The sequence below is a fragment of the Balaenoptera borealis genome (assembly GCF_965194805.1).
Source record: "Balaenoptera borealis genome assembly, chromosome: 3".
In the NCBI taxonomy this organism is placed as follows: Eukaryota; Metazoa; Chordata; class Mammalia; order Artiodactyla; family Balaenopteridae; genus Balaenoptera; species Balaenoptera borealis.
The window spans coordinates 7,638,011-7,656,912 of NC_138866.1; the positions used below are offsets into that span (position 1 = coordinate 7,638,011).

The 18,902-nt window shown below is 35.9% G+C and overlaps 1 protein-coding gene across 4 annotated transcripts in view; it reads right to left on the reverse strand.

Moving 5' to 3' along the window:
- Positions 1-5,042: 5,042 nt before the first annotated feature.
- Positions 5,043-18,902, reverse strand: part of VRK1 (VRK serine/threonine kinase 1) — a 75,382-nt gene continuing 61,522 nt past the window's right edge. For 3 of the 4 annotated variants that reach the window (XM_082384577.1, XM_082384579.1, XM_082384580.1), the window contains 2 exons: positions 10,202-10,292; positions 5,043-5,293 (listed from right to left, as the gene is read on the reverse strand). In XM_082384577.1, coding sequence (XP_082240703.1) covers positions 5,262-5,293; positions 10,202-10,292 — 123 coding nt within the window. In that variant the 3' untranslated portion in view covers positions 5,043-5,261. The remainder of the gene's footprint in view (positions 5,294-10,201; positions 10,293-18,902) is intronic. The other variant, XM_082384578.1, reaches the window with a different exon arrangement.

An 18,902-nucleotide genomic window follows, 5' to 3' on the forward strand; every position in this document is an offset into this window, starting at 1 on the left:
TTTCAAAAGCATAGTTAGGAAGTTTAACAAAAGGTGTGTCGGGGGGAAGCCCACCGTGAGTGCATGTGTATCTTAAGAAATGTCTAAATGATCCTTCTTTAAATTATAAATTATAGGGTAAGTTACATATTCGTCTTAAGCTCTTAAACATCTGCCAAGGATTTTTACAGGAGAAATTTGAGGGGTGCTATTCACCTTATTAAACTTACACAGTGATGTTTGTCAATTATTTCTCAATAAAACTGGAAAAAAAAAAAAAAAGAACTTCAGGGGGCTGGTAGGAGGCGATGGGGTGTTACACAGGGACCACATCACACACCTTTGCAACCAGTGTTAAGCAGGTCAGGATGTGCACAACACTTCTCCGGCTGGACTGACTCATGCATGCATCAGCACCAGAATGTTCTACAAGAGTTAACGAAATAAAGGAAGACAAAAAAACAAAAGCTCTTTTTTGGGGGGTTGTGGGGGGAGAACTAAAACGCTTGGAACATGAAAGTCTTCTTAAGGATCTTAAAGGCACATTTCTCTATCTAGAAAAGTTCAAGACGGAAACCATGACTCTCTTGGCCAGGCAATCTAACAGAATCAACATGTACTTCCAATTGTAACCTGCCCTGGATACATACTGCCCTAGAACTTCCCAGTGTTCAGGCTTAGCAGACCCTTCAGTCGCTTTACTCTTTTAAGTTCATATCCAACCCCTTCTAAGGAAAGTTTGAGGTATCTCTCACATCTGAGAATTATACCGAGAAGGCGCAACATGAACTTCTGTACTGTGCTTTTTATGTCAAGGTCAGAAAAAATATTAAATACAGTAATTTTTTAGTTATTAAACCACCTGTAGTCCAGGTGTTATAAGGTCTTCATTTACATAACTGTGATCACTTTTCACTTGCTTGTAAAAGATACCAGAAGCAGAAAGACAACCTACAGAAAAATGGAAACAGATTTCAGACTACTGTCCCACTTCCTCCCCAGCCCCCCACCCAAGGCGGGATCCGTGCCTTTAATATTCCTTCCTGCCTCCGTACTCCAGGCACAAGGATTATCTTATAGACCAACTCCACTGATAACTCAGACCCCTAAAAAACGGTTGACTTAACCAAGCCAAAAAGAGGAAAGAGTTTTTTGAAGATCCTTTGCGGTGGTTCATAAATAAAACTGTACTTGCTTAATGGAGAAATTTTACAGGTAACTTCACGACGAGCCAAAATTACAAAAATTCAGGAACACTACTCATAAGTTGCAAAATACTACTGCTATAATAAAACTCACCAATATATGAATAACACATCCTTAGTACAGTGAAAATAGTAAGCATTTTATTTGTAAAGTAACACCCAAGTGATAAAGAGAGCTGCCTAAACCATCTGGTCAGCAGTATACTGCAGAGAATCACTTCTTCAGTGTGTCTTGTATTCTTTATACCAGTAGAGCTTAATGAATCAGGGGTATATATAGAATAAACTGTGGAACTTTAAAAGACACACACACGCAAAACTTCACCAATGCAACTATTACAACTAGGAAAAATTATGTAAGCATGAAACAGGACTGAAAAAAAACACAGCCAAAGGACAAGCGTTTGATTTTTGTGGTGGTGGTGAGATCATAAATGAATTTTTTCTTTCATTTTGATTTCTGTTAATGTGGTTTGGGCAGTAAATAAGAATTAATAAGTAAAATGGCACTAATTAAATCAGTGTGGTGCTGGCATAAGAACAGACAGACAGATCAATGAAATTGAACTGACAGTCAGAAACAGACCCTGGTATAAGAACTTAATCTGTAATAAAACAGGCAACACAAACCAGGATGGAAAGGGGGTGAGGAAGAGAATTTATTTAACAAATGGTAGTGGAGCTACTGGTTAGCTATTTGGAAAAAAATCCATTGTGGTCCTTACTTCATGGCATACATACACCACATTAAATTTCATATGGATTAAAAATTCAGAAGCATTAAAACACAAATCCTAGAAAAAGCCCTGGTAAATATTTCTGATATCAGGATGGGAAATATTTTAAAACAGTAGCAGAAATTACAGTGGAAAAGATCAACAGATTAAAGAGATAAAAATTAAATCGTCAACAAAAAATAAACTGGAAAAAGTCAGCAACAAACATGACAGAGGTTAAGATCATTACTATACAAACAGTACAAACACACACATCAAAAAGCAAATAGAATGATTAGTTTAAAAATAAAAAATTGCTCAGGTTCACTAGCAATTAAAAAAATTTACCTTATCAAATTATAAAAATTAGTAGCACTCAAGGTTGACAAAAATGTAAGTTGAGCACTGATTTCTGGGCAAAGTGTTAACTGATGGAGTTTTGCAAAGCAAGTTGATAACGTGCACCAATAACCTTCCATTTTCATAGTCTTTCACCCAATGGTTCCCTTTTGCAAATCTAAGGAAATATTTGTACATGTAGACAAAGACTTATGCCCAATTTTATTCAAGAATATTGTTTATAATATCCGAATACTGAAAACCACTTAAACCTCCAACATTAGGGAAATGGTCATGAAAGTATCACGAATCCATAAGAAAAAATATTATAGAAACATAAAAACTATATTTAGGAAGTATTTGTAATAACATGGAAAGTATTTAAGGTTCACTTTAAAGAGCAGAAGATAAAGCTTTTATAAAGTATGATATTTAAAGATAAAAATGCATAGAGAAGGCTGGAAAAAAAATGTGTCAAAATATTAACAGTGGTTGTCTGTGGGTGGTAGTAATATGGCTAGTTTGTCTTTTGACACTTTTCTGTATATGGTAAATTTTCTACAATGATCAAGTACTATTAATACACTTTGACGACCAGATGAATATAGTTTTAAAGGATAAACAAGCACACACACACACGCACACAAATACATATAATGTATTTATATTTCCACCACTAATTTATTGCTATGCAACTTAGCTCTTGATATGCACATTTAAGTTAGTAATTCAAAGAAATAATTGGGGTTTTGTTGCCCTGGCCTATTAGTGTTTGATTTGTCTTAAAAGATCACTATTGAAGAACACCCAGAAGATATTTTACATCAGGGCTTAGATGGTTATCAAAGATTTACCAGCTGCTGTCTAGAAAATATAGCGCACATGTAGCTCCCATTGTCTGAAGGACAAGAGCCTGCACAGGTGTGGGTCCTCAACAGACTAGAAACCCTCAGCTCACTAAGGACCTAAAAAAATGGCAGAGAAGGCAGGACACATGGGGCCAGGAACACGTCCATACGGACGTTGGATTGTGAAGGGAGGATAAAGAAAGGCAAACCCACTGGATGCAGGGATTGGAAAGACAACAAAAACAACACAAGATAAAAAACAGAGTGTATGGAACTGAAAAAGGCAAGGGAGAAAGCATAACTCTGACTGACAAGGAGGTTATTAAACCACTTCTTTTAAATAAGGGGGGGGGGGTAAGGAAAACCAGAGTAAGGTAGGGAACAGAACAGCAGAACAAGGGGATGCAGCCGATGAATCAAACTGGCTACTACGGCTACTAGTTTTTCATTTCTGCAGCCCTGCCAATAGAGCAACATTTGAGAAAATGCCAGCACTTATTAAAAACAATATGTGAGGAAATGTTTGTTTTCTTAATATTTAACCAACAGGTTTTGCTATGTTTTTGTGTTCTGAAAAATAAAAAAGGCTAAGGCACATACACAAAAACACACCACACACATTTTATCCTATTTTAAGCGTCAATGTGTTTGAAACAGAACTTGAGAGTTGATTTAGATGTTACCAATAAACCTGGGACCATAACACTGATGAGGACTAAAATCCAACATTCTACAGGAACCAGGAGGAGGCTCTGCCCAAAATCTAGTTCTCTATTCTGTAAAGTCACAGGGCCCTAGAACTTCAGGAGGCATTTAAAAGATTAACCTTCAAAGGAAAGTCGGCAGATCTGCTTTGCGTTTTTCAGTATCCGACCACTGCAGTGATAAATGCTTCGTGTGACAACTGAATACCACATCAGAGAGCCAAAAGGTAAAGTCTTTGTGTTGGTTCAGAGTTGCTCAAAATTGGTACAACCCTGACAGTTTCTGACATGTCTACATCCACCTGTACTATTATTTACTTAATATTTTCTTCAAATCAACTTGCTTTTTTAAAAATTGACATACCTACTTTAGGCCTGTCCTAAGCAATAGAGAAATCACCAGTTTAATGTGCTATTTATATTCTAAATACATATTAAATAAATGCTTACATATTTAAATAAAAGTGTACCTATACACCATCTAAAAACATTGTACAGGCTACAAGTGGTAAGGTGTACCACCCCTAGAAAATCCAATCCAATCCCAATTTCTCTAACAAAGTACATCTTGAAATTGTTCATGTTGAAATTCCAAGCTTTTGTTCCCAAGGCAACTATAAAGTCTATATTTTAAAATTTCTAATCACTAAAACTCTAAAGTGCTTGGTTTACTGTACAATATCATACCATACAAAAAAAAAAAAACTTGGAAGAAAAATAATCTCCTGTGAATGAATGAACAATAAGCCAAATATATATATATATATATATATATATATATATATATATATATATTTGACAGTATTTCCTTAAAGGAAGCCAGTCTAAAAAAATCTTTGATCCGTCCACCACTTGATAATTGCCTGTTTTCTTATCATACAGCTTGCATACTTACATAATTCTCATGTAATCTTTCAAATACATGTATTTCATCTCTCACAGATATACTTACTACTCCATTTTTTATTTCATAATCTTTTCTCTTCTTTGTACCCCTCATTTCCTAGAGCAGGTGCTTAATAAATGCTTGTGGAACTGAGCAAGATCAATACAAAACAAATCTTATGCCCACAACAAATTGTGTATTTGTATCAAGCAAAAAGAGATGTTTATTTTAAGTTGTGTATTTCCTTAAAAGTAAGGATTTTGCCAAACATTTTATACACTCTAGGAAATATACAACGATTAGAAAAGTGCATGTCATAGTAATATTTCTTATATGTACCCCAGAACCTCAAACACACAGCATGGGACAGCTTAAGGGGTATAACTTTAATACTGTGAAATTTTATAAATTAGGCTTTAGTAAATTCTACAAAGTATTTAAAAAAAAAGTCTGCTTTTCAAAGACATAGGTACTTCATTGTTTCCCCCACTCCACAAGACTCACATGAAAATAAAACACTTAATACAGAAAAAGAGGAAAGAGTCAAATGAAAGGAAAAGAAAAACTGGTTCACAGTATTTGATTTACTTCTGGACTCTCTTCCTGGTTTTCGAACCTTGAAGAGAAAACAAAGAGATTTAAATCACTAGCCATTAACTTACAAAAGCAAAAGAACAGAAATATAAGTATTTCCATATATGGTTATTAATATTTAAAAATCTAATTGACTAGGATGATTTGTGGAGATGAAATTGATACACAAAGTTATAACTGTTAATACCCTAAAAATCTTAGGAAATTGTGTTAATTTTTTAGTGTGTCAAAAAATATGCTAACAAAGCCTACCTTCTAGTTTGAAGTTATACAGAATGCATCCACTGGTAAAAACATACCCCATTTACACTGGTCCTGAACTTTCTCCCCCAAATTTTTATTGTACAATTAAAAACATTAACTCCTAATGTAAACTATAGCAACAAGATAGGTATTCCATAAGCAACACGGACCTACTGTATAGCACAGGGAAGTGTGCTCAATATTATGGGAAAAATATTTGAAAAAGAATAGATATCTGTATATGTATATATACAGATCACTTTTCTGTACACCTGAAACTAACACAACGTTGTTAATCAATTACACTCCAATATAAAATGAAAAGTTAAAAAAAAAAAAAGATAGGTATTCCTTGCGGGGAAGCACTGAGGTTATGCCTATCATGAAAAGCAAGGCATCTTTTCTAAATGTGTTGCTTTCTAAAGCCTGATCCCTCTACTCTTCAGGCAGGAGAGCACTGGGCTAATCCAAAGTGCAAAGTCTTGTCCGCTAGGAATTAAAGAGATCCCAACTGAGTCGCCTTCTAGAAAAGTATCACATCTGATACTGGCCTAAGTGCCTTATGACAGTTCCTCTCCAACTATTCCCTGCGCTGGAAGAATGCAGTGCTTCTCTACCAGGGGCACGTGGATCCGCCTCCCCAAGGAGACTTGGTCTCCCACCCCACCCCAGGCCACCTCCACCGCGAGCACAGCAGAGTCAGAAGGACAAGCTTAGGCCCGGTCACAACTGCCTGTGCTGGCAAGAGGAGTGCGCCTTCCACAGCCTCAGGCTTCCCTCTGCCAGGAGAGAGCGACGGTACCAGGGTGAGGGCAGCGTGGGGCCCACAATCAATCAATGAACACACTGAACAGCAAAGAAATCAGTACTTCTCTTCTGAAACATACAAAACATTCTTTGCATCTAGGACAAAATATCTACCACACATGTCTAATCATAAACAGTTTCTAAAGGCTTTCTGACTACAGGTTTATTTAGGTACTTAACTGGAAGATCAGTTTGCTTGTTATTTTTCCAAGTTCTAGTTTTTATTCAATTGCCATACATTTCAATTCATGCAAACTGCAAAGTTATATGAGTATCTTTTTTTCTCTGCCACTCATAGTGCATGGCCTATACTATGGTGGGTTTAAACTTTTGAGTTTTTTCTTCAATTTTTGTGATATAGCCTTCTTTTAAAAATATCCCATGGTAAATTTTTAGGTTTTTACTTCAACAATTTTGAAATTAATTTTCCATAGAAAACTGAGAATGCTGTGATTGTCTGAAATTGGAATAACAGGATATCGCAAAATCAAGGTCCATAATCAATACTATAGTATATCTCCCTTTCAATAAAATTTGAATCTACAGTCACATTAAAAAGGACACTAAAGTCAACGATTATCGCTATATTCTCATTAATGTCCTAATTTGACATTTTACTCTTAGAGTAAATACCATTGCTGCTTATCCCCATTCAATCTAGATTTAAAGTTTTTTACTGCAACTAAGAATGCCATCACCACCTGCAACTTATGATATAATCATATTATGCAACTTAGTGACTTTATCAGTTCAGTATTTTTCCCAATAATCAATTCTGACTGTTGCAGAAAAAAATCTATTTCTCCTCCCGTCCCATATATACTCATTTTCATAATACTTTACTAGTGGTAAAATATATACTCATTTTCATAATAGTTTACTAGTGGTAAAAGGCCCAATCATAAGACTAATGTGTAAAACTTAATATTTGAAAAATAATATGAATATACAAGGTTGGGATACTCTTCTATGATTTTATAATGCAGAAGGAAAAAAACAAGTGGGAAATTTCTTTGTAGGGTGCCTTAAAAATACCTCTTTCTTGACTAGACCGTAACTGTTCAAGGAGTAAACATAAGTCATGCTTTCCTCAAAGAACCCTCAAGAATGGTCCAAAATCCAAGGTACTTCAAAAACAACACCAAGAGTAGGCTGTTGAGTTCTGTCTATTGTATGAACGGTAGGGACAAAGTATACTGGCCATAAATATCATGGCTGTATTAACTAATTTTTAGTACAATTCTGAAATATTGGCATGGTTTTGAAATGCCAGAATATGTGTGGTTTTTAAAGGTTTATCATTTTGTGGGGAAAAAATTACTTGCAGCAAATTACCAAATTTTCTCAACTGGTAAAAATTATGCCTTGCATAAAAATAAAAGGATTAGAGGTCTCTGTTGTTCTTGAAAACCACCCCGTCACCCCATCTCTTTCTTTGAGAAAACCTACACAATACACATTTTGAGAGCTTTCAGAATGTGTTCTTACACAATAGACCCCCAGCTAGTCAAAATGAGTTTAGGTGTATCAAGAAAATTATACCCGTTTTTTAAATGGTCTAAATAGATATTAAAGGAAAGTTGCTCCCATTTTGCTAGGCACAGCATTCTGAGAGATCACACGGTGAGAAAAATCTCTTACCATATGTAAACCATAAATCGTGTTTGAAAATAAAATTGTTAATGAAGAAACTGACATTTCTAAAGCAGCTGTTAGAGGTAACCATTCTTGAAACATGTTTCTGACACAAAATCTTAAAGCTCTAAAACACAGAATTCACTGAATTATATATTTCTTTAAAAAACTTCAAATGTAATAATGTGCCTTCTCATTCAAGTTACTTTAAATTGATGAATACAAATACATACATTTTCATGAACCCTTGGATTGCTTTAGTTTTCTTTGCTAGAAGCAATAACATTTTACTATCTCAGGTAATATTTCTCTCATTTATGAATATTTAGATAGTAAAATACCTTAACTAGCCTTATACTTGAGGGGGGAGAAAAGAATTACAATTGGAAAATAACAGTATTTAATTAAAGCAATTTAGAGTTTATATGAATAAAAGAGAATTTGATTATTTTTTAATCTTCATTTTTTAATATCAAAAAGAAATCTGGATTATTCTCCTTAAATTAGTGATGGGGTCTACTCTCTTCTTTTGTCATTAATAAATAAAACAAAAATACTAATATATTTTCTCACAGTAAAAACCATCAGTATAAGGACCTTAAATTAAAATTTTAGGTATAAGAAACATTTTTCGTAATTACAGTCAAATTTAAAATCACGTATGTATCAAAACAAATACCTCTGATGCTCATTAAGCAAAGTTCAGATAACAAATGACCTCCCCGCATGAAGGGACGCATGAGTCTTCCCTATGCACAGCTGGGAACTGGCTTTGGTCTAAATGGGCATCAACCTTACTATAACAATGTAGGCCCTTTCCTAAACTAAAATCTCCCGTTTTAAAATGTAAGGGATTTTCTTAAGTAAGACTATTACTCTATCTTTATAAATGCGCCTTAATTTTGCTCCCACTCACTGTCATAGCTGCTGCTGCTAGCCCCTGGCTGAGACCTGCTTTGATGCACTGCTCCCGGGGGCTCCTCACCTCCTGATAAGGGAATGAACGAGACAGGGGAGGAAGGGGAAAAACAACAAAAACAGGAAGGAATGGAAGACCGGCAGCAGAAAAGTAAGAGGGACTATTTCAAAACCTTTAGCTTCCAGAGTGACGTTATACACTCGCTCTTCAGCTATCCCAAGGATTCTCTTGGGTAAATTCAGATAAACCTAAGGACGTACTATCCATAATATATAATGAAGAAAATGTTAATAAAATCAGGGTGAAGATGATTCTCTTTGAAAGTCAATTTTTGCCTTCCGCAAACATGCATGGCTACCACTGTCAAAGGGAAGGTAAAAATACATCACTGGCCTAACTCTACTGGGCACTTACACTTTGATGAAATTTTTACCAAAAATAAGCCTTTTCTATTAGAAATCAGAAATATTTCAGGACCAATAAACTAAGAAATAAACAAAAGGCAGACAGACAGAAGAGCTCTCTGGCCGGGGGCGGAAATGGTACTGCAGCCAGCTCTGAATCTCTCCTCACTGAGGCAAGTAAACCATCTCTCATGAAACCTGGAACACATTTTCCCATCTTCTGAGCCCCACAGGTGTGCCTACACACCACAGACTGGCCATTTATTAACCAGACCAAAGTCCAACCTAGTCTTGCCCTTTGCAGATGCGGCCTTTGCTAATGTCTCTCCTGGAACTACTCCATACTAGAAGTGCCTTCAGCACCAGTACATGAGCCATTGAAGAAATGATTTTATACCTTGCTTTTTGCTTCAAGACCTTTGGGAAGTGATGATTCGAGGTTTTAATTCCTTGCATCCCAACTTGCTGAGAGAAAAGAAGAGTTGGCGGACTCTGCAGTAAGCCATGTACTAACCACCTGACTCGTGACGTTCCCTCTCACGCCCAGAGTTCGGTGGTAAGTGCGGGGAACCGGAGAGATAGTAGCCTGAGAGGTAAGAGTTCTGGTCTCTACGTCTAACCCTTTCACAACAGTTCTGTCACTTAAATGCTCTGTGTCTTGGGCTCCATATCTGCAAAATGAGAGTAACTCCTGGTCTCAACTTCATGATTATTGCGAACATGATTATAGTAAATAACACAATGTGAACAAAGGACATTGTGATACATACTGTATAAATATAAGATCTTCTCCTATATTTTTTTAATTATAAAATGAGAATGTTATAACCCAAATAGTTAACCCCTTATTCAGTGGGAGGAAATGAAATTTGTGTTTATTATATATAAGAATAGAGCTAATAGGCAAGACTGTTCAACTTACGGGTTTGTGGGGCCTCGAATGTCTGTGTATCTGAGCATTCCATATCTTCAACACCAGGTTCTGTGCTCCGCTCTATTTCTTTCTTTCTCTTCTTACATATAAAAATTAAAAAAAAAAAAAAAAAAGAAAGAAAGAAAGAAAGAAAGATGTGGCATGATGGTCAATTAAGAAAATACACAAACTTATCAGATATTAGCATATATATATGAATCCATACACGTGTGGGTGTGTCAAAACATACAGGAAGAATACACACAACTTCATGGTGGGGGTCACTAAGGAAAGGGGTGGGGGATGAAAGAAAAGGGGATTAAGGGAAACTTCAACTATACAGTTAGTCTGGAAGTGGGTATATTTCTTATATCCACCTCTAACTTTTTATGCCTCATATAATTTATTATTGAAAGCCATGTTTTAACCATCAGGACTGATCATACAGAAACTCTCTTTGAAAGCTGATACTTGCTCAGGCCAATGATACTTATTTTCCCCATTTTACGCTGCATGTGTGGGGTGGGGTAAATGTACTTGATAAACAGGAAAGTATGTGCCTGGCCCATGTACTGCATCAGTGGTTATGCCCTCTAAACTGATGGGGAAATTCTGTGGATCAATAATGGCAAACTTCCAATAAATGTTTTATAATTTAAAGTTTAAGAGGGCCATAAACCTTACTGTAAAAGAAGAGTCTTAAAAGTAAAAAGCTCTCCTAAAATCTCAAAAACAGGTTGGATTTTCCACCACTCTCTCAGGCCTTTCCCATTTTCTACATATTTTTCTAGTTGAGTGTTACTTAGGAGTTAATGCCTACGTTCTGTCACCATCCATTCTTCCCAAATGTTCATACAATTTCTTTTTCTTACTTTCTATCACTACAACATTTCCTAACTAGCTCAGTCCTGTGTAAAGTTTTAAAATACTTAACATCTCTATATGTAGGTATAACTATAGAAGGACATTAGTAAGGAATTGAAAACTTTGCACTTTTCATACAACTTTATGCCATGTAATCTCAAATCTAAATGTGTTAAAATCTACATCAGAATTCATTACTTCTCTAGGTTGCCTAAAATAAGTCTGTAGCATTTAGGAAATCATCTGATACTTCCCAAATTTCACAGATTCACGACACATCAGAATGTCCTCATTTATATCTTCCTAACAATATTAAGTTAAACTTTGCCTAAGAATTTTCCTCACTTCGGGCCATTTTGTGTACAGCTATAAAAGGGTATAATGTCTGCTGACAGGACATTGTTCTTTTGCCTAATGCTAACCATGGGTTCTGTTCCAAAGAGAACTACATGGGAAAGCACAAGTCTACTCAAGCCCCGTTATGTTAAAACCTCTGAATGGTCAGAACTGTTATTATCTATGTATTACAGTTAATCCCACTGTTTCAAAATATTCTTACGGTGGCTGTGGAAAGATTAAACCTCAGAGATTCCCATCATGGTCCTGAAGAAAATGCTTCACATATATAAACATAACATCTTGACTAAACCTTAAGAAACTTTCAAAGGCATTCATTTAGCAGATTTGTACGTGGAGGTATTACTTCTCAAAAATAGCTGGAAAAGTGGCTGTAACTTCATATAACTGATGAGAGAAGGGGAGAGTGCCTTACATCTTTCTTTTCCAAAGTGTTGCTTCATGATTACTATCTAAACCCTGCTGGGCTGAACAGATTGGTTCGATAATTACATACAATAACTGCAGTGGGCAGGTAACCCTCAGCTGGCACAGGGCAGCTCCCCTGTGAGAACTTCCATATGCAAACTGCACTGATGGAGTGCATTAGGTACATCTTTCCTGCCGGTGCACAGGCCTGATTAACGCCAGCCAAGACTCCAAGGTTAGCATGTCAGCAGATTTGTGATGCATTAGGCAGGAATAAACACAGACACTTTTGTTCGTTCGGACCAAAATTAAGGAGGAATATTTCAGTACTATATTGCTTTCCATACAGGAGAGAATGCATTTTCCAGTTTTAGGAGGGCAGATTTTTAAATGCTCATTATAAAGGGAGCTATCCAATATGTTCTACCTAAGAACCTAGTGCATTCATCTTGTTTTCAAGCTTATTTAATAAAAAGGAGCTTTCTTAATCTCCGTGCAGGTAAATTACATAGGAATGAAAATCAGACAGTATTCAACCAACAAAAGAAACACCTGTATTTCAGCAGTATGTACTGGGGAAAGCACTGAATTTCATTAATCCACACTTCAGTTGGGTATCTCTTGCCCAACTTTTCTGACAATGTATATATCAATAGTTTGGATAGAAAGGACCAACAGTCTACAGACTAAGACCAATTAACAACAACCTTCAAGTTAAAGAATATCTAAGTCTGTTATTCATTGCATAAGGTGATGAGTAAAATTCCAAACAATTTGCTGCCAGCTTCTTTCTACTGATATCACCAAATGCTTCATTTTGTTATTTGACAACATTTTAGGCTTCAAATAGTGCATAGTTTGGTTCTCTTTAAACAGAAAATGGCTTCACAAAGTGCACTAATCTCTGATTTTGTCATATGCCATACCAGGTCTCACAGGTGCCTTTATTTACATTTATAAATGAAATCAAAATATTGCATGACACACAAGAATAATTCATCAAGTTAGGATAGAGTTTTCTTTTAATTCAGCATGGCTAAAATATCTTTAAAAACTAGGTTTATTTTAAAGGGCATTAGTGTATATATTACACATTGTATTTTTGCAGTGCTCAGATATGCTAGGCTAAAACTTAGTTAATTAGCAGCTTCTCACTTCCAATTTAGAAACAGGAAGACAAATCAGCTAGATGCATCGGACTGATAATTTACTAACAATCTAAACACTGACTGGAGACTAGTTATAGACTTAAAGCTGTTTTAATGGAAAAGAGAATAAAAGTCTTCAGAGACAAAAACCAAAGACAATTCTTCGCATCCCAACTCAAACATCCAAAGATAACCTCTAAATGCTTTCAACAGCATCTAAGAGAAGCCAATCAGATTCATGCTTGTATCAAAGGAGATGAGTACTGAAGAACTGTTGTTGGGTTTTTTCCCCCTTATTACAAAAGTCATGAATGTTCATTATAGAAACTTAGAAGGTACAGCCTAAAATGTTTAAATGGTACTGCACATGTGTGTGTCGAAGAACAAAGAACACAGAACTCTAAACACAAACATGAGACTGCAATACACAGTTAATCTTACTGGACTTATTTGATTAAGGCCACTGAAATCATCATGCAAATGTATACCCTTTACAAATTACTAATACGTTCCTTAATAGTAACCAAAAATAGAATATTTGTTACTCAGTGGCAACTAAAAAGGACATATCTTCTATGAAGGTAAAGAAACGCATGTGCTACACCACAATATTTACAAAACCAGTGGATTTTAGTTAAACTTCCCTATCTAGACAGAAAAAACTGAGGCTGGGGACAAAAGAAAGCTGGGAGAAGCTGCTCCGTGTTTCCAGCTGCTGGTGGTGAGAAGACAAGAGCTAAGGGCTCTTGGTTCTTATTAGAACTTCTTTCCACAGAACCACGCTGCCCCCCATGGGACTTTTCGGTGTGAAGTGGCAGTTGCCAGCCGTGGTGCTTTCGTTGTAACGGATCCCCTCCTAGAGAGCTAGCGCGCACACACATACTTGTGTACTTGGCAAGCCCAGGGCCACACTCTACTTTCCTTCTCTCCTACCCTGGACACTCCTGGAGGGCAAGGACCGGGGTTTCCCCACGTGCTATCATGCACCTCAGACACACACAGATATCTAGGGCTCTGCACCTGCTGAGGAACTAGTCCATTACTACTGTAGTAATAAAGAGCTGACTGCGTGTTCTACCAAAAGCCCCTCAAAAACTGTGTAATGTTTAAATGGACATTAAGTAATTACAGAAATGTTTTGAGAAAAAGCAGGAAAAGGTCAGACACGACTGAAAAGGGAACAGATGAAAAGATGGGAAGTGGGTCAGGAAATGAGTAAGTGACTTAAATGAGGGATGAATTTGAAGAATGGTCTAAAAAACTGTTAACGATACACTGAAGTGATTTATTATTTTAAACAAGTTTCCATGGTAAAGGTTGTGATAAGAATAACGCACACTACAATTTCCTTCCACGGTAACCCTGATTCTATCGGAACAGAGGTAGGAATCCCATCATGTATTTTCTAAGCACCTAGTGTGTGCTGGGCACTGTTTCAGGCTTCATTCTCATGGAGAAAAACAGACACTAACAAATCATTAAAGCAAAAGAGTAATTTTAGCTTTTATAAAAACATTAAGCACACACAAGTTAAATTTCTAAAACTGTTTGCATTTATGTAAGCCCTATAAGAAGTCATTTGAGAGTTCCTTAAATGAGTCTTTTTGAGTAAGTGACCAATGTAATCCCACACACATGGGATTTCACTCTGTGAAATATCAATCCATCTGTAAATGTAACACAGGCATGAGTGTATGGCCAAACCCTGATTTTGTTTTTTGTTTAAACTTAGATATCTCTCCTGTCCACACTTTTAATTATCTATTTTGAAGGTAGTTAATAATTAACATATTACTCAAGTAATTTTATCATTTATTAGCAGGTCTGGGGGTTTAGCAAAAAAAAAAAAAAGCATGACTAACAAAATGTGGAATATCTACGTCCTTCACTAGTTCAAGCTATCCCACTCTTATGCCACGAAGAATGAAGAATTTGCTGTAATTATCTGAAAATGGTGCACCAAAGATTATTGCTAACTCATGAGTTAGCAAATGATACCGATGCATTTGTAGACTCTGTCAGAATAAATAAACAAATGAAAAAACTGCATCTAGGTGGCAAGCAGAATTGACTGCTTGCTCCATGGGCAGCACACTTTTTAGCAAAAGCACTGCTTTCACAAAGTAGGCATATTTGTCTACTTGCTTATCTGGAGCGAATGTGTGTCCCTTCTGAAGTTGGGCCTACTGAGGATCTAGAAACAAGCTGCTTAACAGCCTTACTGTCACCCATCCTCCTAGAAAAAACATAGCCACTGAGGAGATAATGAGCTGAAAAAAAAGTTGAACCTGATCACATGATCTTCAGGAGTACTACATGACTGAGAACTTACTCTCATCGAATTTTCATATAATAATGGCAATCAGAGACTGGAAAGGTCTCCCAACAGCACTTCTGAAAACAGTAAATCCATCTTCCAAAGTTGGCAACAATGGCCTTTCGTGACTCTAATATCATTCATCTCACAAGGACCACGAAACTTCCAATACGATCAAACCTGTAGTCACTTAACAACTGAGAGATGTTTTCAGAGATTCAATAAACAAAGGTCTAAAGGCTAATGTGTCACTGTATTCTCTTCTATGTTGGAATTAATATGACACTTCTTCATGCTTATTTTCCTCTGAGGGTTCCATGACCTGCACCGTTAATGTCAAACTTTTTAGCAAAGTTAAGGTATTTCAAGGGCCAACTTATGGGGAGAGGCAAATGGGTAGCTAGTTATGGTTTAATTGTCTTTAATATTTATACCTAAAATCACTAGGAGATTTTTAGGGGCCTTGAGCTCCTCTGAGGAAAAAAAGCTATGTAAATGCATAATAATAATTAATGGTTGCATGGCCCTGGACAAGTCATCTAACCTCTTCTGAATTTCACTTTCATCATTTGTAAGCAGATGTGTCTCATATCAGTGCTGTAAAGTATATGTAAAATAATTTAATATTGACAGACTACAGAATACTATCAATCCATAAATGTTCAATGATAACCTAAAGTTTAAAGGGTTGATATCCTATTACCAGCACCGAGCACCATCAAGTCCCCTGGAGAATTGTCAAACTTAAGAATTAAAAGCACAAGACTCTGAAGCTATAACACTGCAAACTAAAGAGGTCAATATTTATAAAGATACATATTTCAATGAAAACCAAACCCTATGTATGTACTAGTGGGGAATTAAATGCTCTCAAGCCACACTTGAGCAAGTTTCTTACAAAATAAACCAGGCTACATTAGAGTTCCTATTAAAAACAGTCTGCCTGACCTCCCCCCAATAAGGCTATGTCCACAAAATACATAATTCCTAAACACATAGGTAGAAAACAGCGAACATAGAATTCTCTGGCACTCAGAAGTCCTCTGCTTTATGTCCACTACCTATGGTCCTTTAGTATCAATCAACAGCTTCAAGGAAAAAAGTTAACTTCAAACTCATTAATGTGATTTATCCATTTTTAATATGAGTAACTTATGGAGCTGCATTTTGGAACCTTTATTTCACAGTAATTACCATCTTGTCTTTGTTGCAAAATCAACTTTTACCAATTCCCCATCATTTACTATTCAAAACAATCAATTTGAACACACATACTCACCAAGTGAATGTAAGCCAGTCTTCATTCACATCTGCCCAATATACTCTATTTCATAAACTGAATTTTTAAGGATGTATGACCTTAGTTCAAAAGATTCAAATGAAAATGTTCTGCTATTTTCTTGACATCAAGAAACCAGAAAGACGTGAGAAAATGTAAAGTCAGTGAAACAACAGCATTAACAATAATATTGCAGTTAACATTTACTGATTACTTATTATGTGTTCAGCACTGTTCTAAGCACTTTCTGAATCTCATTTAACCCACACAACAATCTTATGAGCAAGACAGATAACATTATTTCCACAGAAAGACAGCTTTAAAAAAATGTATCCCTTATTAAAAAGAAACTCACACAAATGTTTAACATAATTCCTAAAAACTAGTCATGATATCAAAGAAAAAGGGAATCCTGCTCTAATACTGTCCTTTGTGATCTAAGTTTTGAACATATCTTATAAGCATATCTTTTTGTTATGTCAAAAAATAAATCCCCCTGGGTACCATTCAAGGCATTTATATGATGCCAAATTTCCTTCTCTATCTCTTACAATAAAGATCACAACATGGCATGTGTGAATAATTGCCTACATACATACATTGGTCATGTGGCTGATAAGTACTATTATTTAAAGTCTTTTAGACTTAAATGCCCAATATCTGCTTTCCCTATTTGCAAAAGGGTTGTTTTCTACATAGAAGCTAGAATTCCAAGGTAACTCAAATTTTGGTTTGCAGTGGTTCTCAACTATGTCTGCCCAATGTAATCACCTAAAAATCCTGAGGCTCAGGTCCACCCCCAAAGCTTTTGATTTAATTGGTCTGGGGTGCAATCCAGACAATGGGATTTATAAAAGCTCCCAGGTGATTTTAATATGCAGCCAAGGATGCCACCCCTGCCTTTCACCTACATTAGAATCACCTGAGGCACTTGTGGTACGGTGCCCTCCCAGGTCACAACATGCAAAAAACAGCTGAAGACTCCACTCTGAAAGAAAACACAGTCCTCCCCTCAAAAAGAAAATTTTATAAAATGCATTGGAGGCTTAAAAAAAAGATTTAAAAAATTGAGGAAATGAGAAATGATAATTTTTAAAAACCCAGAGATAAACAAGGAAACTGCATAGCTAATAAATAGAAAAATAATCATTATAGAACTTATAAGTATATTAGAAACATTGAAAAACAGCAGACTGAGCTGACAACTAAATGACATGAAGGAAAGGTTTGGGATGATCACAGATGATAAAAAGAAATAGACTAAGAATTAAGCAGTTAGACATGGAAGATGTATATGATCTCTATATAGTCAGAGACAACTACAAACATCACTGAGATAAATGAAAGAACCTAAATAAATATAGGGGTATACCATATTCATGGAACAGAAAAGAATACTGTGAAGATGTCAGTTTTTCCCAAAACGACAGTCAGTGCAATCTCAATCAAAATCCCAGAAGAATTTCTGTGGAAATTAATAAGCTGATTCTAAAATGTATATGTCAAGTCAAAGGGCCAAAAACAGCAAAGACAATCTTAAAGAAGAATAAAGTTGGAGAACTTATACTATCAAATATCATTATGAAGCCAGTAGTTCAAACAGTGTGGCACTGACCCAAATACAGATAAGCAGGCCAATGGCACAGAACAGAGTGTCCAGAAACAGACCCAAACACATATGGTTACCTGAAAACCAGCTACGTGCTGTGGGGACATTATAATCTTTTCAATAAATAGTTCAGATCAACTAGATATCCACAGGGGGTAAATAAACACCGACTCACACCATGCGCAAAATCAATTTCTGTTAAACTGTAGACCTAAATGAAAAAGATAAAATTTCTTGACAAAAGATTGTCTTCATGATCTTGAGGTAGACAAAATTTTCCTAAAATAGAATACACAAAGCACTAGCCATAAACAAACAAAAACCTGATAAATTACGCTTAATTAAAGTGAAGAACTTCTGTTCATCAAAAGATACCGTATTAAGAGAGTGAAAAGATAAACCACAGACTGTAAAAAAAATATGTGCAATACATATATTGTATATATATACAAAGTGCTTAACTCTGCAAATCAAAGGAAAGCAGACAACCCCAATTTTTTTTAATGGACAAGACTTGAAATGCACCTCACAAAAAAAGGATAATCAAGACTGACAGGCTATGAAAAGGTGTTCAAAATCAATATTCTCAAGTAGATCAAATTAAAACCATAGAGAAATATTAGTAAACATCTACCAAAATAGATAAAATTAAACATAATGCAATAGCTAGTGTCAGTGAGCAACTGGAACTCTCATAAGCTGCTGTGGGAGAGTAAACTGGGCAAATT